The following is a 21,991-nucleotide window of genomic DNA, read 5'->3' on the forward strand; positions in this document are numbered from 1 at the left end:
AGTGTTGCATCATAGTAAGTAAGTGTGATGTATAATAGTAGTATTGAACCAGACATTCTTGGTTGTAGAACTTTATAAATATGTATTAAAATGTATTGTTGGATTTAATGTTTTGAATTGACTCAGCATTCTAGCTCTGCTACAATATATTATCTTCCAAACTTTCACTGTGACTGCTTCCAAATTAAAGTCTAGTGTTCTTTTGATTAGTTTTAGCGTTACAGTATTAAGTGTGTTGTAAAATTTATTTTCTATTAATGTGGAGTATAATAGTTAGTTTAGTGTTGCATCATAGTAAGTAAGTGTGATGTATAATAGTAGTATTGAACTAGACATTCTTGGTTGTAGAACTTTATAAATATGTATTGAAATGTATTGTGGATTTAATGTTTTGAATTGACTCAGCATTCTAGCTCTGCTACAATATATTACCTTCTAAACTTTCACTGTGACTGCTTCCAAAGGTTATTTGTCTAGTGTTCTTTTGATTAGTTTTAACGTTACAGTACAGCGTCATGTACAGAATTGTCTACCTTTCTGATACGAGCAGTGTATATGATTTGTTTCATTTGTAGTATCAGCTTTACTATGTCAATGTGTTGTTCAGTATTCTAGCAATGTATTGTATAATATGTGTTTTAGTAATGTGAGGAATAACAGTAAGTGTATAGTTGTATAATAGTAAGTCAGTGTGATGTATAACTCCAGGCTTGAAATTCCGTTGTTAGTCTGGAATTTTACTGCTTTTGTTTTAGCCTTACCAGTTTTGTATCAATGCAGCTTTGTACTTCTAAGTATATTTTTCAATCTATGCAATCAAGAATGTCATATGTATTCAAGGTAGTCCTTTGTATTCCCTATCTAGATGTGACTCTGTAATCTTTTTTTTTTTTTTTTTTTTTTTAATTTAGACTTAATAAATGCCGTTATAGTGGACATCATACTGCAAGGGCTTGTTCCCGGTCAGTAGTCCTTCTTAGCAGTGTTAAAAAAAAGTCTGTTCGTATTTACGCATATCTCATTTATAACTTGGTGAAAGCTCGCGAAAAATAGAAATGGTAGTGCAGTTCAAATGAGAAGATAATGGGCGAAATACCATAAACCATCGGTTCTCAAACGATGGTACGCGTACCACTGGCGGTACACAAGAGAAAAATAGGTGGTACGCGTATTAAATTCAAAAATTTTGTGAAGAGAAAAATAGGTGGTACGCGTATTAAATTCAAAAAATTTGTGAAGAGAAAAATAGGTGGTACGCATATTAAATTCAAACATTTTGTGAAGAGAAAAAGAACAATTGATAGAAATTTCTTGTGATCGAGCTCTAACTGAAGATTTCGAAAATGACACGCTTGTTTGGCTGAACCGAAAATTGCTCGGTGTAGGTGTATTTAATTATGGCAAAGCATACTAGGGCTATCTGCCTAAGGGGAGGGATGCCTTCGTGGAGGACTTTCTAAGGGAAACTGGCTCGTATCGTGTATACGAGCCAGTGTCGTGTATACGATTGTGTACACGTTACACATGGGGAAAACCACGAAAACGCCCATGCAGCCAGCCCGTTCACGGGGTTCGAACCTTGGACCAAACTACCAGTGTTCAGCGACTTGACCGCTCGGCCGCTGGTGGGCCGAACCGAAAAAAGAATTCAAAGGCATTTCAAACAAAGCTATCAAATGAGTATTAAAATAAAGTTATCAAATGAGTGAGCTTGTTTTCGATTTTCTAAATTGAATGGACTCGTGGACCTCGTCTAGTATATTCCTAGACATGGAGATTAGTAACAACAACAACATAATTAGAACGCGGAGTGTATATTTAAAACTGCACCTAAGAGCATTTGAAATGCAGTTTTATTTAGATTTGCTTCATTACAAAATTTTCTAAACGGGAGACTAAGGATTAGCGGACCCAATAGCCCAATCCTGCTGATGAGGTATTGTCGTCCACCTTCTTTTTAGTTCGGGCGCCGCTGCAAAGACCTCTTACATTCATTTGAAGCAGGGAATTGAAGAAATACTCTCGCCGAGTTTCGAACTCGGAACCTCCCGTATACGCATCCAGCGTGCTTCCACTGACACCACGAACGCATGCGGAAAGAAAGGCGAAAATACTTTGTAAGAATATATGTCAGAAAATTTTGAAAAAAAAGTCTGAAAAGTTCAGATTTTAACGAGAGAAAAAAGAGCTCTTTTAAAGTTTAATTTAGTTAATCGGAAGTGATTATCAATCGAGATTGCCCAGATGGCTTTTCCAACCTACTGTGTAATATAAAAAGGTGAAAAAATGTTATTTATAGGCTGATTAAGGATTTTTTTGTGTAAGTCTGAGTAGCGGAGATTTAAAAAATAATATAACAATACATATAATCTAATGATATAATAACATAATGATACACAAACGCCGTCAATTAAACTGCAAATTTAATGGAGCAGGTAGAGGTTATTTGTTTGAATTTTAATATTTTTCCTTTGACCTTTTATCCTCGTCCAAATACGCATAAAATTATCTATATATAATTATAGAGCATTCGATGGTAGTGCAGTATGATACCTATAGAAAAATAGTTTCGCCATTTACTTTGAGATAATTAAACATTCATAAAATCCGCAAATACATTTGACACCTAAGTGAATGAATACTGCTCCTCCAGTATCCAAACCTAGCATGTTTACTGAAACATTTTCATTTTATTAACTGTTTCAAAATTATCACACATTAAGGAAAAATGCCCTTATTTAGCAATGAAATTATTTTAATCGTATTGTGTTTTCGGTATGTAATTTGTATCAATATATACTATTATATTAGGTATTGAAATCCATGACGTAAGAATGCAATTTTTTCGACTTTTAACTTTCCGGGATTATAACAAAACATCGCTTCTTAACCCTCTGAGCGGCTTTTATCCGGGCATGAGATTTTTATCACTTGGTACATATTAGCTTATAATTTAAGATATTTTGCTTTCTTACTTTCTTTAATAACATAAATGGTATCTTAATGAACATAAGTTTATGAAAATAGAGACTAAAATTATAAGGTATTTCTCCCACCTTCTCGGCGTGCCTTCGTGGTGTGGCGGTTTGCAAACTGGCCGCTATTCCAGAGGTCCGCGGTTCGATTATCGGTGAAGGCGTTGTTGATTTTTTAATCTCTCTTGCTTCCAAAAAATACCTAATGTCTCTACAAGATAAGTAAATATTCAAATTTAGCTAATAAATGTTGTTTAAATGCAGGTCTAGAACAATTTGAGGTCAAAAATAGACAGGGGATGCATTGGCGTGTTTCTTGTTTAATCTTGCGCTCGCAAATGTTACCAGAGATTCTAGAATCAATATCAGAGGAAATATTTTTAATAAAACTAATTCAATAATTGGCTTATGCAGATGATATTTGCATTATTGCCCGATTTATTCCTGCTCTTAAGCAGGCATTCGTGGCATTAAAAAGAAAGTGTAAAAAAGGTTTAACCTTTATGTTAACGAAAAAAAAAATTAATATATGCCTTGTTTAAAATCTGACTTACCACTTAGTCATTTAGAAATTAGTACCTATAAATTTGAAGCAGGTCTACATTCCCTTATCTGGGAGGGGAAACGGATTGTAAAAATGAGAAAACTTCTGAAATCCTTAAAAGAAATCTGTAGTAAAAATACTAGATGTTTTCATGGCTTGAAGAACTATTTAAGAATAGATCGAGCTTTCTCAAGTTAAGAACAAAATCACTTCTTTATAATATCTGTTCTGATTTATGCTTTGGAAGCTTGAGCGCTAATTTCACGTGACATGGAAACTTTGGGGAGAAGCAAATTCGAGAGAAGCAAATTGCGTTGCATACTTGGTGGAGTCGGAGTGACTGGATCGTGGAGAAGAAGATCTAACCTAGAGCTATAGACGGCCTAAAATAGTCAAATTTTTTAAACTACAGAGATTTAAATGGGCTGGGTGCCTGGCTAGAGTGCATGAAGACAGGTTGTAGAGTCATTAGGATTTTTTTTGGAAGCATGAGAGACTGAAAAATAACGAACGCCTTTACCAGGAATCGAACTGCTGACCTCTGGAATACGTGCCCAGCGTGCAGACCACCACACCACAAAGACACGCCAAGAAGGCGTGATAGACACACCACAAAGACACCACAAATTAGACACACCACAAAGACACGCCAAGAAGGCGGGAGAAATACCTTATATACTCCCCCTTTCAAAGGGCGACTGGGGTTTTAATGGACCCATTCGTCAAATCCTGGGTGCGGAGAATCATCATCCAACACCCTTTTAGTTCGGGCGCCACTGTAGAGTCGTTAGGTTATTTCGAAGCAGGAGAGATGAGAAATGAGCAAAGCCTTCGCCGGGAATCGAATCACGGACCTCCGGAATACACGCCTAGCATGCAGACCACTACACCAAGAATGAATGCCAAGAAGGCGGGAGAAATACTTTATAAGGTGATGTAAGAACGCTTTTCTAGCAAAGCCGATGGAAAACAGACCCAGCGATAGACCCCCAGCAAGATATATCGGATATGTTCAAAGTAATCTAAATGTTCTAAGGTCAAAAACTGGAAAACAGTTGCCAAAAGCAGACATGCCTAAAGAAGACTTCTGGAGAACGCCAGGGCCCACCTTGGGCTGTCCAGCCAATGAAGAAGAAGAAATACAGGTCTTCATGACAGATCCAAAAAACAGCGCCGCTCAGAGAATTTCAATTAAAAATTGAAGAAAAAATACATTCTTGGCTTGCATTCTTTAAAAATAAAAAATATTTCGTTCTTAGTTCAAGCTTATTTCGAAATGGTACTAATATGAATATTCGTCACTTTTTAAAACTCGCTTGCATTCAGTTACTTACAATGCTAATTACCATTTTTAAAATGGCCTACAGTCGTATCATAATAGAACACTAATTTAGAATCTTTTGATTTTTTAAGAAAATATATATTCGCCAAAGTTGAAGTGCTATATCAAAATTCTATAAACTTAAAATTTCAATTCAAATTTGAAAATGAAAGATTAAAGCAAGGATTCTACCAATTTTTAACTATTAGCGAAAAAAATTGTTGTGAATTTAAACTGAATCTGAATTAATTCAAAACAGATTTAGAAGAAGAATTCTATAGAAAAGGTTTATTTTCTTAAAGCAAAGTTTTTTTTCATTTTCAGATTGCTTTGTTTAAACTAGTATTCTTCTTTTTATTTTCTTCTTTCTCAGCTGCCTTTAAAAGTGGCCTTTTAATTTACTATAATTAATTACTTGAAGCTATCTTCAATACAGGCATTTATTTCCCATTGTAGTATTTGCGTGCAAATTGAGATCACTTGCTTTCGTAATAAAACTACCACTTTATTATTACATTGGAAAATATTTAATTTCAAAAATAATAATTATTTTTATTAGTCCAAAGGGGTTTCTATGAGGGACTATTGTTTTCGTTTTGCGATTTTGCGTTGAATCGCTATAAATGTCCGTTTCACTTTTCAAACTGTTGCCACAAAATGTTAGAGTCCTGCATTATATTTGAAGAAATTAAATGATGAAAAATTTGCATAAATGTATGTATATTTCTCGCATTGTGATAAAACAGCGGTACATAGAGCCATCGAATTTTGAATGACGTAATCCTACTGCGAATATGGGCATATGGAAGCCCAAATTTGAAATTTGGAATTTGTTTTATTATCGATTTCCTATTTTGTAAAACTTTAACGAAGTTTTGATTAACAAACTCAAGGTACAAAAAAAGAAATTTTTATCTCCAGCGCGGGAGATTGTGCATCGGAAATCCTAAAGATATGCTAAATTTAAAATTATTTTGCAATATTGCTCTTGAACTGAATTTTATGTTTAAATACGAAGAACATGATATTTAATAAATAAAGGTAACACACAAAATGTTAAAAAAATCTCCCTTTGGATGTAATTTAAAATCTGAAACCTTTCAGATTTTATTTTTTTTTTATTAATTATTCTTATTGTAATTTTTTACGTAATGATTACAAGGCCTTTTTCGAAATTTTCAAAAACTGAAAATAGAAAGAATTGCGCAATAATCTTCATAAACATAAAGGTGCACTGAAAATAACATACTTCAAAATTCGTTGTAATGATTACTTTGCAAAGAGTTATAGCCTTCTGTGTGCATGATCTTGTGACATATGTGGGTAATATGTGAAACTAGGTTATAAATATTGTGGTTAGAATTCCGGAAGGAAAACAGAGAATTATGTGCTTTCTGCAGCTCTGAACCTAGTAAATCTCTTCCAGTGGTATTTCGTGGTTTTCCCCATGTGTAACGTGTATACGAGCCAGTTTCCCTTAGAAAGTCCTCCACGAAGGCATCCCTCCCCTTAGGCAGATAGCCCTCGATGCTTTTCCATAATCACACACACAAATTTTCCAGTGGTATTTAGCTTAAAAGGCGATGGAGGATAATTTATCATCACTTGAATTTGGTCGACTGGTTTCCCTGCCTTTTCCCAATCGTCCTTTGAGAAGAGAAGAATGTAAGGAGTTACTGAATTTCTCTACTCATGCTCTTGTGATTTAAGTATTTAGTATGTTCAGCCAGCAACTAGAAGATTTTTAGTTTAAATATTGGTGAGAGTTCAGTTGATTTCTCATGTTTTCTGATTTCAGAAAATATAAATGTCAGCAAATCAGGTGATATCCATGATTATTAAAAGGTCTTCTACAAAGGTTTAAACTCCGAGATATTGTTATTTTGATAAGTTTCATCTTAAATCTTTATAAGAGGTTGAATTAAATGGGAAGGTTAAATAACGATGCTTATTTCTGTTTTCATAAATGCTGGTCAGTTTCAGATACGGTCGCCTTAGAGAGATGGTCTCGAGAAGAGAGTTTATTGTGTTTCTGCAGCCATGTGGATCACGTGCTACTCGCTTGCTAAATTTGAAATTCAAAAATTGATAGAGATTGTTATGTTTCATGGAAGCAGGAAATATGAAAAATCATTTTTCTTCTTAACGGAATCGATCCACGTACTTTCCAGTTTTCTAGATGTGCATGTTAATCACTGACGCTGCAAGAGGGCGCAGAGGGGAATCTGATACCCAGTAATTTCTTGCAAAATAAAAGTGACTGGTTTTCTAACTGACAGATTCAACGTTATTTTTCTCTACTGTTTGAATCTGCATGGGGAGTATGAAACTTCGCATGCAAATTTCTCACACTGCATTACATTTTTAGGATCCACCTAGGAAAACAAACCCTAAACCGCAAAAACCACGAACTTTTCCCTCCCAAATTTATATTCTGCGTTCTCTGTTCCCGCAAAACCATAACATAAACCTGCCCACAGCGTTTTCTTTCTCGTGGCGTCGAGAAAAAACGAGAGAGGGGGAGACCTTGGTCGTGTACTTACTTTATATGGACCGGGAACCTTGGCTGGCACATATCTGGACGGGCCACGTGACTGCCGCTCTCGCTGCTCATTCGTCTCCTCGTCAGAAACTCAGGATACCTAGGTAATACAGCCAGTTTGATACGCGTTCCGTTGGCGGGAAGTTCTCGGCAGTTTCTCCAATTGTTGCTTGTATTCGGGACATGCATTGGACTTACTCTGTTGGTGCCCACCACCTATTGATTTAAGAGGAAATATTTATGTGGTGAAATTTTGCCGAATGCTACTGAGTTACGCCGAATTTTCTTCGCTCTGTGCTCTCCCCTGTGAATAAATAATTCTGGTTTTTGTTTTTCTTTTGCTTGGACTACACATTTTGGCGCTGATTTGAAACGGGATGTTTTACGAAACAGCGCAAACTGTAGGACCCGGATGGCATAGATCTTATAAGGTAGGTTAGTAAACAACTCAAAAGCCACACGTGATTTATGAAATAATATAGTTGACGCTTGAATTGCGCGATTTCAAATTTAAGTGTTTAATTTTCCCAATAAATATATCGGTGTTTTTTTTTTTTTTTTTAAGAGATTAACAACAGTTTTGAAAATTGCTAGATAAGAAGCTGAGTAGTGTAGAAATGATGAAAAATTTCATAAAGAGCTAGGTATACACGGAGAGTTTAAAACAGATATATGTCTGTTTCATTATTATGGTCCTAAGATAGCACAAATGCATTTATTATTCATATGCGTAACATTTACAATATGTTTAACATATGAGGCTGTGCTTATGTAAATAATGACAAACAGACGATTTATCTTCCAAACTAAAACCGCAAACTTGAGCACTGAAACATTCGTTCAGCACTACAGCTTTTATAATGATTTTTAGCAATAATTTCTTTTTAAAAAAAAAAAAAAAAAAAAAAAAAAAATTATTAGTCATACGAATAGAATTTGAGTTTAATTCATAGTTTTTGAGAATAATAAAAGAGTTATACTCAAATTTTCAACAGCGCGAGTTTCGCCACCCCTAACATTCGCGTTGTTCAAGAGTCAACTGTATCACATGATTTTTAAGTATTGCACATTTCTGGATGGCAACACTGTATTCAGTGTTAATAAATGTTTGTACTTGAAACAAATAAGTGTTAAATTATGAGTAATTGTATTATTCTAAGATTACTAATTTTATATAAAGGTTATTCTTTTAAAATAACAATTTTTAATTTTAATTTTAATTTCAGTAGATCACAGTAAAATGCATTAATGAAATTTTTAAAAAAAAAATTATTCTAAAAAACTGCGTTATTTAATTTTACATTGAAAAATTATAAAAATATGCCCTTTTTGTGGAATATTACTACGTTTCGAAGTTTCAGCAATGAGAGAAAGAACATCTTAATTTCTATGGCGGTAGTAAATCATAGTATTTTTACGCCAAAGATAAAAGCTGTTCTGCAATAATTTTTTACATTTTAAAATTACGTAAGAATTAAATAAAATTTTGTATCTAATAAATTAGTTCAAGCTCATTTTATTCAATTATGGATAATTCTCGAAGGGAAAATGTAATTTTAAGGATACTTAAATGAAAAGTTAGATATTTAGAAGGGATATATGAAAAATTATCTGAAAAATATTTAATAGTATTCTGAGCATATGATATGAAATAAAGGAAAGGAAATGGTTTAAAAATTGTGAGCTATTTTGAACACTTTGCATGAGATATTAATTTCTTTTGGCTGCTGGATTTCATTCCAAATCGCCATTTTGTTCAAATAATTCAGTTCCTGAAATACACGTTTACATAACTGCAATATAAGCGATGTTTTTTCATTACTTTGCAAAAAGAAAGTTATTTATAAGCAGTTATTTAATAATTTAACGAGTATGAAATAGCTTTCTTTAGATAAAGAAGCATGTTTTTTTTAATTGCGCATCGCATAAACGCAATAGACAGAATTTGTAAAAATGCAACTATTCAAATATTAGTTTTTGGTATGATTAATTTGTCAGCTATTGTGATTACACATTTATCGACCGTATGCTGAAGTAACATCAGGAGTAAGCATGTAAGGAGTAAGCAAATGTTTAACAGAGAATTCTATTGATAGTTTATTTTAGCTTTTTAATTTATTTTATCATTTGTTGCTAATTTTTTCTAACTGTACATTTATAATTTTTACATTCAATAGAGGTAGGAAATCTTGCAAACTTCAAGTTAATAAAATAGCATTCATATAAACATTACATGAGAGTTCTAAAAATTTAATTACTAGCACTTCTCGTATAATTATAGATGTACGAGTATTTCTGAAATTATAGCATTCACTGATAATGTAGTAGAGTAAGTGTTTCTCGGCAGAGTTTCATAAACACGAAATTTTCCGCTAGATGTCGCTGAACATCCCGAAGAAAATATGATTGAGGAACATATTCTACAGAGCCCTAATTTAAGAAAACTTATATTGAAAGGAATTTAATTGTATCTTATAATTTTAAAAAAGATTTTGCAAGAAAAAACAAAATTAAGTTTATGAAGATATGCTCAATTTACCTTCTTTTATTATTTTCTTTCCAAAAGTGTTTTTCATAAAAATTTGTTAATTTGAGTTTAAAATCGCTTGAAGAGGATCGTTTGCATATCTATATATATACATTCTAAACTATACTTAATTTTTGCATTTCCCTAGTTTTATATGCGTGTGTGTCTGTATTCATAAGCGATTTCTTATTACATAAAAAAGCATGAGAAAACATTAAAGCATACATTACATTAAAGCATAAGAAAGTTCAAGTTCTCAAATGCATAAAATAATCTCTGATTTTCGTATATTCATCTCCGCATTCGTAGATGATTTTCTAAGGAATTTTTTTTTTTTTTGAATAATATAATGAGATCTAAATTTAATTCGTGTTTAGTTAGTTAAAAACTAATCCTAACTGAAATATTTGCAGCATAAAAATAAATTCTCACTGTGAAAAAAGCAAAAATTAAATATAGTTTAATACAGAAGATCTACAGCAAACACATGCATTTAAAACATTAAAAGGAAAGGAAGGATCACCTTTAGCTCAAATCCTAATAAATGTAACAGATTGTTTTCGGAAGTTTTAAAGTAACAAAAGTTTTAAAAGTTGTGGCAAAAAGAATGTTTCTCGAGAAACATAGCAATAAGAGTAATGCAGGATTTTCGAAACGAATTGGTTCTGGGTTTTAACAGAACGCATTTTCACGAACACTATTTTAATGGAGAACTGGTGAATTATCTTGATGGAGTTTTGGCTTCAATTGCCTTTGAAAGCAAGTAAACACTAAATTTAAACTGTTTCACCGCTAATATTTGACTTAATGATGGTACACTGTAAACAATACTTCATAAATAAGATTTAAGCCAGCAATATGTGTCCTTTCTATGGTCCATCGCTTTTCTCCGTCTGCTCAACCTCGCCGAAAAACTAATTCTCTGAAGTTTTGGAAGATAATTAGAGTAAAATTACGTTGTTGTCTAGTTCCTAACTACCAGCTGGAGATATCGGATTCAGATCATGTAATGTTTCTTAATAAATGTGTCAAATAATATTTTTTTTTTCTTTTTTTTTTTTTTTTGTAATTTTGAGTTTGCGATGTTGATTTGCTTGAAAGCTGCAATTTTTCCTTTGTTTTTAAACTGTCGATAACTTGGTCTGTTTGTTGAAGCAACTGGCAACATGTTGCTTCAACATGTTGAAGCAAAATTCAATGTCTAAATCAGCATTTGCAAGCTTTACGTGGAGAAAAGAAATGGTGAAGAAATAATATGTTCTTCGAATAATAATTCGAAATAATACATTAAGGGGGTTCATACACCTTAAACCCCTTATGATCTTCGAATATGTGACTGTTACAAGAATTGAGACAACCTTTTTATTTTAAAAGCAATTAGTTCCAACTTTTTATGGCTCACTACATAATATAGCTGCTTTCTGAAATCGTAATCAGAAAGTTTGTGTTTAAAATTATATGTTGCATTATTTAATTCCACAGTTTATATATAGCTTTTATAACATTCGGAAACTATTAATATGTTTCATTAATCATTAAATAACCTACTTTATTTAAACTGAAAGATGTTACCTTTTTAGAATATTTTACTTTTAGATATTAACTTTTAATTTAACTTTTTAGATAATTTTTTAGAGATTTTAATTTAACTTTTTAGATATTAACTTTTTAGAGACATTTTTATTTCCCCCGAAAATACATAGTGACAACTAAATATTAAATTTGCAGACTGATGTTTCTTTAAAATAAATTTAATATGTTTCATTAATCATTAAATAATCTATTTTATTTAAACTGAAAGATATTATCTTTTTAGAATATTTTACTTTTAGATATTAACTTTTAATTTAACTTTTTAGATAATTTTTTAGAGATTTTAATTTAACTTTTTAGATATTAACTTTTTAGAGACATTTTTCTAAATAGAACAAAACTTGAGAATTAATAACGAAAACTTAATCTCCTTCTCTTATTTATTAAAATTTTCTTCTGCGCATAAAAAGTACATGTGTTTTTATGTAAATAATTATAAACTTTTTTTATTTTGTTCTAGACGCTATGTGGCCAGCCTTCGTCTGGCTTTTAAATGTACCATAAAAATGCTTAAAGGAATATCAAACATTAAGTTTAAAACCTGCACAGAATTTTACTCTACTTTAAAACCTACAACATTATAAAAAAATCAATAAAAATGTATCACATATTAAAAAATTACAATGAAATAAGCAATATCCTTAATACAAATATTAATTATCCTAATAAATAAATTAACCAGCTTCCCGTTGCAAAATCTTAAGAATACAAATGGTATAAAGGAAGTTAAGACCTTTGTTTCCTAAAAAAATCATGCAAAAATTTTAATGTAATTAAAATTATATATAATAAAAAAATAATATAAAATAATTAGAATGAAAGAAGCAATAAATATCATATTTTCAAGAGAAAACAGTCAACAGTGCGGAATGAAAGACTGTTGCCAAAACAGCATTTCTAAAAGAATGAAACTATCATCAGAAAGCAATAACCAATCAAAATTGTGCTTTGTCGATGATATACTAATTCAAAGTTTACAAAGCTCTTTGTCATTAGCAAATAAAGAGAGAGAGAGAGAAAAAAAAAAAAAAAAAAAAAAATTCTTTCTGATGTGCCTCGTGAGACACATGCGCGTCAGAATAAGGAAGTTGCGATGTGCGTAATACAGGTCCAAAAATCAAAAGAAAATAAGCAATATCTCTTAACACAAATAATAACTATCTTAGTAAATATATTAACCAACTTGCCATTAAAAAAAGCTAAACTTTTCAGTATCTCGAAAACAGTAAAATAAGCAATAAGTATTTTATCTCATATTTTCAACAGTCAGCAGTTTAGTATACAAAGCATTGAATGAAAAACTGTTGCCAAAACCACATTTCTAAAAGAATGAAACTATTCAAAATAATGCGATCTCATCAACAAAGATAAAATAAAAAAAAAAAAAAATCTGATTCGAATTTTGAAAAAACCGCTTCGAGAGGCACTGGCTTTTGTTTAAATGCACCTATGTACCAAATTTCGTAGCCCTGGGTCTATTAGCTTATGCGCGGTACGAACGAAAGACAGACACACAGACAGACTCTTTCTTTTATTATTTTTAGAGGCTACAGTTTGATACTTGCTGGCAATTCCATTTTGATACAGTTTGTAACATTAGAGAGAAATTATCTTCATCCCTGATTGCAAATGCTCGTCGGTCAATTAGGAAGTTTTATTATTAATTTCCAACCATGAAAAAAAAAAAAAAAAAAACTGATCACATACAAATGTATTCCCGAACAAAGAGCGAAACTCATTAATTTAAACTCATTTAATTAAAAATAAATTAGTATTAATTATAACAAAACTTTAGTGAAAAAATTCGCAACTGATTAATTTTTTGACAAGTGCCAATAAAAGTTAATAAAATCTGTATCTTCAAAGCTTGAATAAGTTCCATATCACACTGTAAATTCATTAGTTCCATTTATAGATTTTCTGATGTGTTATTCACGTAAGATTTTATAAGGTATTACTCCGCCTTCTTAGCATGCCTTCGTAGTGTAGTGGTCTGCACGCTGGATGCATATTCCAGAGGTCCGTGGTTCATTTTTCTGATCTTCCCTGCTTCCAAAAAATCCTAATGCTTCTACAGTACCGCCTGAACTAAAAGGGTAGTGGATGATGATTCTCTACACCCAGGATTTGTCGATTGGGTTCCATAAAAAACTCCAGTTTCCCTTTAAAGGAGGAGTATGTAAGGTATTTCTCCCGCCTTCTTGGCATGCCTTCGTAGTGCAGTGGTCTGCACGCTGGGCGCGTATTCCAGAGGTCCGTGGTTCGATTCCCGGCGAGGGGGTTGCTCATTTTTCACATCACCAAATTCCAAAAATACCTAATGTCTCTACAGTTTAATGGAAAAGAAAATAATGTAAACTGGGACTTCAAATAATTAAGATCTTGAAATTGAAATCTTTGTAGCGCTGTATTTGTAACAAATTCATCATTGGTAGGTCTTCTCGGGTCGTATAAAATTGCTTAGGGAGACGTATGCGGCCCTCGGTTGTCTAGTTTGAGACCAATTACTTACGGTATTTGAAGTTGCTGCATTCGATAGAATTTCAATTTACAGAATTTGGGGGGAAAAAACGACCTAGTTTTTTCCTTGTATTAAAGTGACTGAAAAAATAAAAACATAATTTGGTGGGCCCATAAATCGTGATAAATGCTAAGCACTTGAGAGAATGTTATTGGCTACTGACCCTTTTGTTGCCAGACCTGTTTTCCAGCATCCAATTAAGGGCGAAGAAAAGATCGCTATTAAGTGTGTGTTACAAGTTTTGCAGTTCGCCTTATCAACCTTTTGAGAACTTTCGCACGGTCTCAAAATGCCAGTGGTCAGCACTTTCTCTTTGACCCCATTCGATAGGGAACCCCATTCTTTTGACCAGAATAATATAAAGAACGCGTGAATCACAAGAGGGGAAGTGAAAAAGTAACGCCGTTTAATGGAACTCGGGGAGGAGGGGCTAAACAAGTCTTCCGCATCTTCGTTCTGTTTTCTTCATCTTTCGCATCTTCATTTCCTTCTTTTGTATCTGATGCCGTATTTGATTTGGTGTTTGATCCTGGTACTTGCTCAACTCGGACAGAAACTTTTACAAAGGTGCCAGCCATCATTTGAAGGTGAATTTCTAACTTAAGAACAAGACTTTTTAAGTTGCCGGCTCCATTATGCCGCGACGCTGTTAGGCATCTATCTATATATACAGGGTGTCCCAAAACGAACGCATAAACTCTGCACCGCTAGATTTCTCGTGAAGAGTACATAAAAACTGCTCAAAGAAGCATTCCTGTGCGATCCATATTTTACGAGAAAAATACGAAAAACAAAGTATGACGTTACTGCCGGTGCAAGAAAAAACACTTTATTGAACATATCAACAGCATTATATGTGTTACGGTGACACACCGAAATCTGGAGAATGTCGACTTTCACCGGTGAATGTCAACATTCACATAGTCGCTTGGTGTATGTCCGAAATATTTTCCAACTACTCTTATTTCTGACTTACACCGATGAATGTCGACATTCACCATGTACTAATGGTGAATGTTGAACATATAACAATATTATATTTTCTTCTCCGTAATTCAGTCGCGAATAAACGCACTTGAGACTTGAAATAAGAACTGAAGAACATGAGAACCTAAAACACACAATACATTCAAAATGAGAAAGGAAAATAATAGAAGTTAAAAACTTACTTAATGATACAGTATATTCCAGATACTAAAACTTGTACAGTATATTCCAGATACTAAAACTTATACAGCATATTCCAGATACTGTATATTCCAGATACAGTATATATGAATAGTTACCAGGAGCTGTAGCTCCACGAAATATTATAACGCAGTAATACATAAATAAAAAGAAATTTTTCTGGAAAAACGGGGAAAAAAACTGTAAACAGGCAAAAAAAAAAACAGCCAAAATTAATGCTGGAAGACTTGCTAATGCACGAAAAAATTAATCTGTCCGTTGTGATATGTGAAAAGTTAACTCACATGATAATTAGATCGACGGAAAAAAATATAGAAGTACAAAAACATAGTTTAAAATATGCCAATACATAAAAAAGCAAAATTTTAAAATTAAAATGAAGACACAAAATGCAACAATACAATATACAATAATTAAATAGCGGAAAATGGTAAATTAACCCACTCGTACCACTCCGAAAAATCTAAACGAGAAAATAAAATAACAGTCATAAAAAACTTACTAAATTATGTGATTCAAATCTTATTTATTGCAACAACTTAAACTATTATGGCACTTTATGACCTCTCTTTTCGACTTTCACCAGACTATTGATTGTCGACATACACCGGTGAGGGTCCGAATATACAAGAATGTAGTGAAATATTCGGTCTTTCACCGACGTATTCGGTGAAATATGCCCACACAGAAAAAAGTTCACGTGGAAAAATGCTCACTTAGAAATATACTCATACGGAAAATAGTTCTCATAGGTATATGCTCACATGGAAATAAGCGCACTGATAAATAAAATACGTAGAAATATCCTTACGTTAATCAATCAATGATTAATCGATCTGAACATCGTACACCTACTTAATTTTTAAAAGAAAAATTATTTAATCATTTAAAAAATTATTGGACAGATGCTCACATTAACCTTTTCAGAGGCGGTATATAAAAGAATGATAAACTATAGTAAAATGTTGCATGTACTATAATATTTTATACCACTGCCCCTGTACGACATTTTATTCTTGTAACTGCCAATAGTTAATTTTTTTACTCTATTTTTGCATACTTTTGATGTGTATCTATAGGAACTGATGCTTGAATGTAGTTATTTAAGTTTGGAACCAAAAAAGTTCTAGAAGACCACAGTTTCCAATCGAGGTGTAGAATCATTATGAAGTAATCTCCGAAAAATCTCCTAAAACCACAAATTGTTACGAAAGCTTTCATAAGGAACTGAATTCATTATTTAATTGCAGCCATTCCAGTATGTGGTTTTTATTTGACGAACTGAAAAAAGATTTAGCTTGTCAACGTTTATTATTAGCTATTGTAAATACAGGGCGTACTGAAGTTAAAAAAAAAAAAAAAAAAAAAAAAAAAAAAAAAAAAAAAATATAAAAACTTAGATTTAGTAATTGTGAATCATCTAAGCAACTATGATGAAATCGATGATAAAATTAGATAGTTACACATATTAGCTAATATTCAGTAATTTTATGTATTTATAACTTTTTGAAAAGTATATTTATGATTTATATATAATAAGGTATTTTACGTAATTTAAATAAAATAGTTATTTATATTTGCTATTCTTATAAATGTTTATATTATAAAATGTGTATATATTATAAATGTGTATTATATTATAAAATGTAAATTTACTATTATTTTATTTTTTAGCAATTAGAATTGTAATAATTTTTCAATGTATATTCTGTTCCATTTTTCTTCTTTCCTACTCTCCTTTTCATAATTCAAAACAGTCCATTTGTTAATGTTATATAGCAACTGAATCTACACGTAAGTTATAACGTTTTTGATATATATATATAATAGTAGTAGGTAGAAACATTGCAGCGATCTTGCTAAAAAGTTACCAGGAGCTGTGGCTCCACGAAATATTATAACGCAGTAATACATAAATAAAAAGAAATTTGTCTGGAAAAACGGGGAAAAAAACTGTAAACACGCGAAAAAACAGCCAAAAATAATGCTAAAAGACTTACTAATGCACGAAAAATTAATCTGTCCGTTGTGATATGTGAAAAGTTAACTTACATGATAATTAGATCGACGGAAGAAAATATAAAAGTACAAAAACATAGTTTAAAATATGCCAATACATAAAAAAGCAAAATTTAAAAAATAAAATGAAGACACAAAATGCAACAATACAATATACAATAATTAAATAGCGGAAAATGGTAAATTAACCCACTCGTACTCTCAATTGGCTTTTCAAGGGAAAAAAACTGATTTTCGAACTAGGTTAAATACCATTACGCGTTTCGCCGAAACAGACCATTGAAGCTCTTGTTTAATGCGAAAAATTTTTTATAAAAGAACATTAGTATTCCCGAATATATCTTTTTTGGAATAAATCCTTTTTTGGAGCTCCACTGCTGTGTTCCTTTTTCCCGACGCTTCCGCTGAAATACACATTAAGGTGTCAAAAGCTATTGCAACTCCGAGCAATGTAAAATTTACCGCGAAAGACCGAAATTGGAGAATGTCGACTTTCACCGGAGAATGTCAACATTCATCAAATACGTCGGTGAAAGATCGAATATTGCACTACATTCTTGTACATTCGGACCTTCACCGGTGTATGATGACAATCACAGATATGCTCTGGTGTAGGTCGAAAAGAATGAGTCTACAATTCAAAGTGTCATAATAGTTTAAGTTGTTGCAATAAATAAGATTTGAATCACATAATTTAGTAAGTTTTTTATGACTATTATTTTATTTTCTCATTTAGAACGTACTGTATAATTAAGTAAGTTTCTAACTTCTATTATTTTCCTTTCTCATTTTGAATGTACTGTGTGTTTTAAGTTCTTATATTCTTAAATTCTTATTTTAAGTTTCAAGTGCGTTTTTTCGCGACTGAATGACGGAGAAGAAATTATAATATTCTTATATGTTCAACATTCACCATTAGTACATGGTGAATGTCGACATGTCCGGTGTAAGTCAGAAATAAGAGTATTTGGAAAATACTTCGGACATACACCAAGCGACTATGTGAATGTTGACATTCACCGGTGAAAGTCGACATTCTCCAGATTTCGGTGTTTCATATATACCATAGATGTTTTCGTAATTTAAATAATTTTTCTTTGAAAAATTCAATTAGGTGTACGATGTACAAATCGATTAATTTATTGATTGATTAATGTAAGGATATTTCTACATATTTTATTTATCAGTGGGCTTTTTTCCATGTGAGGTTTTTTCTATGTGGGCATATTTCTGTGTGGGCTTTTTTCCTGTGAGCATTTATACCTGTGAGCATTATTCCTGTGAGCTTTTTTCCTGTGCGCATTTTTCCGGTCACCTAATATGTTGATATTTTTGCTTTCTATAACAGAATTTTCCTACATAAAATTCAGCTATGTATATGGTGTCTCGTAAATAGATGCCGAAAGCTGCCGATTACCTCCGAATGACACTCTCAGAGCCTCGTCAAACAGATATGGATACTAGATTATCGAGTGGAGGAGTCTTTAACTGTACTGTAATAATTTTATACAAGGATGCCTAACACGGGGAGGGGGAATGGAGAACCAACCATTCAGGGTGATTAAGATGAGGAACTGTTAAACTAAAAGTCAATACTGTGATCTACCTGAGACAGTTTAGTTAAACGGCGTAACTTTTAAAATTTAGACTTTCTCTATAAATACTTGTTCCCTGGAAGACTCGCGAGCAGCAAATTTTGTTTTTAAAGTTCACTCCACTTCCGTTGGTTTTGCACACGCTAGCTAAAAAACAGCAGGGCGAGGGAAAAACATGTCAAGCGCGCTCAAAGCGGAGTTGATTTTTTTCCGGCGCAGCTTTGAATCGTCTGGTTGTTTATTTTTACATCGACGGCATTGAGAAGAAAATGGGGAAACTCTTATTTCGTTGCTCAAGGCACGTGTAGGTATGAAACTAGTTTTGTAATACGTTTCCTGAAACTTTTAGGGTAATGAATTCGTAAAACAAATTCCCCAGTGTTTGTTTTTGGTGTTTTTGCTTCTTGCGTTTCGAAATAATTCAGTTTAGGTGAATGTAAATTTTTTATTAGGTACAACTAACACGCCGCTAATGTATCCCATCGCGATTATGCCATTAATGGTAAATATGGGGTGTTTCTTTGTTAGTCCAAGCGGGCAATTTGCGCAGAAGGCCTATTAATTTCGTTTTGGCATATGGCGTGGAAACCTTTAAATGTCCGTTTCACTTTTCAAATTGTTGCCACCAAATATTAGGAGTCCAGCATTATATTTAAGGGGTGATGAAACCCAAAAATCTTCAAAAAGATGATGATTTCGGATTTTTGCATTTTCAAATTCTCTGCACTTTTATCTCTACATATAATAAAAGAAAGAGTCTGTCTGTGTGTCTTTCGTTTGCGTTGCGCGTAAGCTAATAGACCCACGGCTACGAAATTTGGTACATAGGTGCATCTAAACAAGAGCCAGTGCACCTCGAAGCGATTTTTTCGAAATTCGAATTAAAATTTTTTTTTATTTTATGTTTTGTGACGAAATCGCGTCATTTTGAGACATAATGGGCTATAGGAAAACGAGATTTTACTCTACGCACTCCATTTTTACATCGTCATGAAACTTAGGCACTTAGCTATTTTACGAACTTAAAATAAATTTCGTATTTCAATAAATTGATTCAATACGAATTTATTTAACAAAAGGAGCTTAACACCTTTTCAACTGTATTTTTTTAAAAAAGGTTTATGTTTAAAAATGTACACTTTATTTTTCTTTGATTTTTGGACACGTTAAACTTTCATCCTTGCGACTGCTTTTACAAAAAGAATTTTGGAAAAATGATAATATTTTATATTTTAAAAAAATTTTTAAATGAAGCTTCCGAGTACACTTCTGACATCTCACATTTTTAAAAATGTGATTTTGGCAGCAATTTTCCTTTCTTATTGTTGTTGATAGATTTTTGATGAAATCACATCATTTTGAATAGTTTCATTCTTTTAGAAATATGGGTTTCGCAAGAATTTTTCACCGTATTTCTTATGTGACTGTTTTTAAGAGATTGGCATATTTCATTGTCATTTTTTTATATATATAATACATTTTTATTTATTTATTTATTTATTCGATAAAGTTGTTCTGCAGAGTAAAATTCTGCGCGGAATTTTTTCTTTTGAGTTTCTTTCATGTTATTTTTTGCTTATTTCACTATTTGTAAGATATTGAAAAGTTGTGCATGATTTTTTTTTCTTCAGAGGAAAGTTGGTTAATTTTTTTATTAGGATAATTAATATTTGTATTAAGGGATATAGCTTATTTCATTTAAATTTTTTTCTCTTGAAAATATAATATAAAATATAATTAATTATACTTTGCTTTTCAGAATTTTTTGTTTTTTGTATTCTTTTATGTTATTTATTGCTCATTTCCCTGTCTTTAAGATATTGAAATGTTTTGAGTGATTTTTTTAGGGAACAAAGTCTTTAACCTCCTTTATACCATTTGAGTTCTTAATATTTTGCAAAAGGAAGTTAGTTAATATATTTATTAGGATAATTAATATTTGTATTAAGGGATATTTGGCGTTGAAACCTTTAAATGTCCGTTTCACTTTTCAAATTGTTGCCACCAAATATTAGGAGTCCAGCATTATATTTAAGGGGTGTTAGAAACCAAAAATCTTTTACAATTTTTTTTTACAAATTGCTTATTTCATTGTAATTTTGTTATACGTAATATTTTTTTTTATGAAGTTGTTCTGCAGAGAAAAATTCTACGCAGTTTTTAAATTTGGTGTTCCCTTCAGCCATTTTTCCCGTACATTTAAAAGCCAGACGAAGGCTGGCAGCGAAGCTGCTAGTCCTTAAAATACCATTCTTTAATCTATATGAAAATTAGAACTGTAAAAAATCTAATAATTTGTTATCGAATGCTTTGATCAATGAGGAATTTTACATAAAAACGCGTTTTTTTCTAAACGTGATTTTTTTTTTATACTCGATGTACCTTTTCTCAGGAGCTAATGCTCTTAAGTATCTAAAATTTTTATGGCTTATTTATTGGGTTTCCGAATATTTAATGAAATGAGCTTTTTGTGATAAACTAAGAAACAAATTTTTTTTTTTTTTTTTTTTTTTTTTTTTTTTTTGTGTGCGTGTGTGAGAAAAGTGCTAAATTTTACTATGCCTAACAAAATGTTCAGTAAATTACTCTAAAATTCAAAATGTTTCGAAAGCTCATTTCAGTATAATCAGATAGGTATACTCTTATTACACAAAAAATTTCAAGCGTGTATCTACAGCAGATTTTGAAAAAAGGTACATCGAAAACGGCCAATTTAACATGGTCGGCATAGGAGTTCCTGATACCCCTTAAAGAAATTAAACAATGAAGAGTCTGCATGAATGTATGTATGTTTCTCACACTGTGACAAAACAACGGTACATAGAGCCATCCAATTTTTAATAATGGAGTCCTCCACAAAAATATGGGCATCTGGAAATCCAAATTTGGAATTTGGAATTTGCTTTATTATCGATTTCTTATTTTGCAAAACTTTAACGAATTTTTTTATTTACAAATTGAATTATTTCAAAGCGAGCAATGGCAACACTGTACGAAAAATAACATTTTTATCTCCAGCGCGCTAGGCTATCTATTAGAAATTCTAAAGATATGCTGTTTTTAAATATTTTGTGATATTTCTGTTAAATTGAATTATATGTGGTTTTTAAGTACGAAGAACATGATATTTAATAAATAAAGGTAACATACAGAAAGTTTTAAAGAA

At 31.9% G+C, this 21,991-nt stretch overlaps 1 protein-coding gene and 1 long non-coding RNA gene across 2 annotated transcripts in view; both read left to right on the top strand.

The window, feature by feature from the left end:
• The window catches only part of LOC146995573 (uncharacterized), a 242,796-nt gene that overhangs the window by 72,056 nt on the left and 148,749 nt on the right, over positions 1-21,991 (top strand). The window lies entirely within an intron of this gene.
• Positions 7,463-21,991, top strand: part of LOC118185751 (uncharacterized) — a 71,872-nt gene continuing 57,343 nt past the window's right edge. The window contains exon 1 of the mRNA XM_085824434.1: positions 7,463-7,813. Within this exon, the coding sequence (XP_085680560.1) occupies positions 7,760-7,813 (54 nt within the window). The 5' untranslated portion in view covers positions 7,463-7,759. The remainder of the gene's footprint in view (positions 7,814-21,991) is intronic.

The sequence above is a fragment of the Stegodyphus dumicola genome, chromosome 9 (assembly GCF_044657685.1).
Source record: "Stegodyphus dumicola isolate Sdum_Otavi_A_Nest chromosome 9, ASM4465768v1".
Taxonomy (NCBI): Eukaryota; Metazoa; Arthropoda; class Arachnida; order Araneae; family Eresidae; genus Stegodyphus; species Stegodyphus dumicola.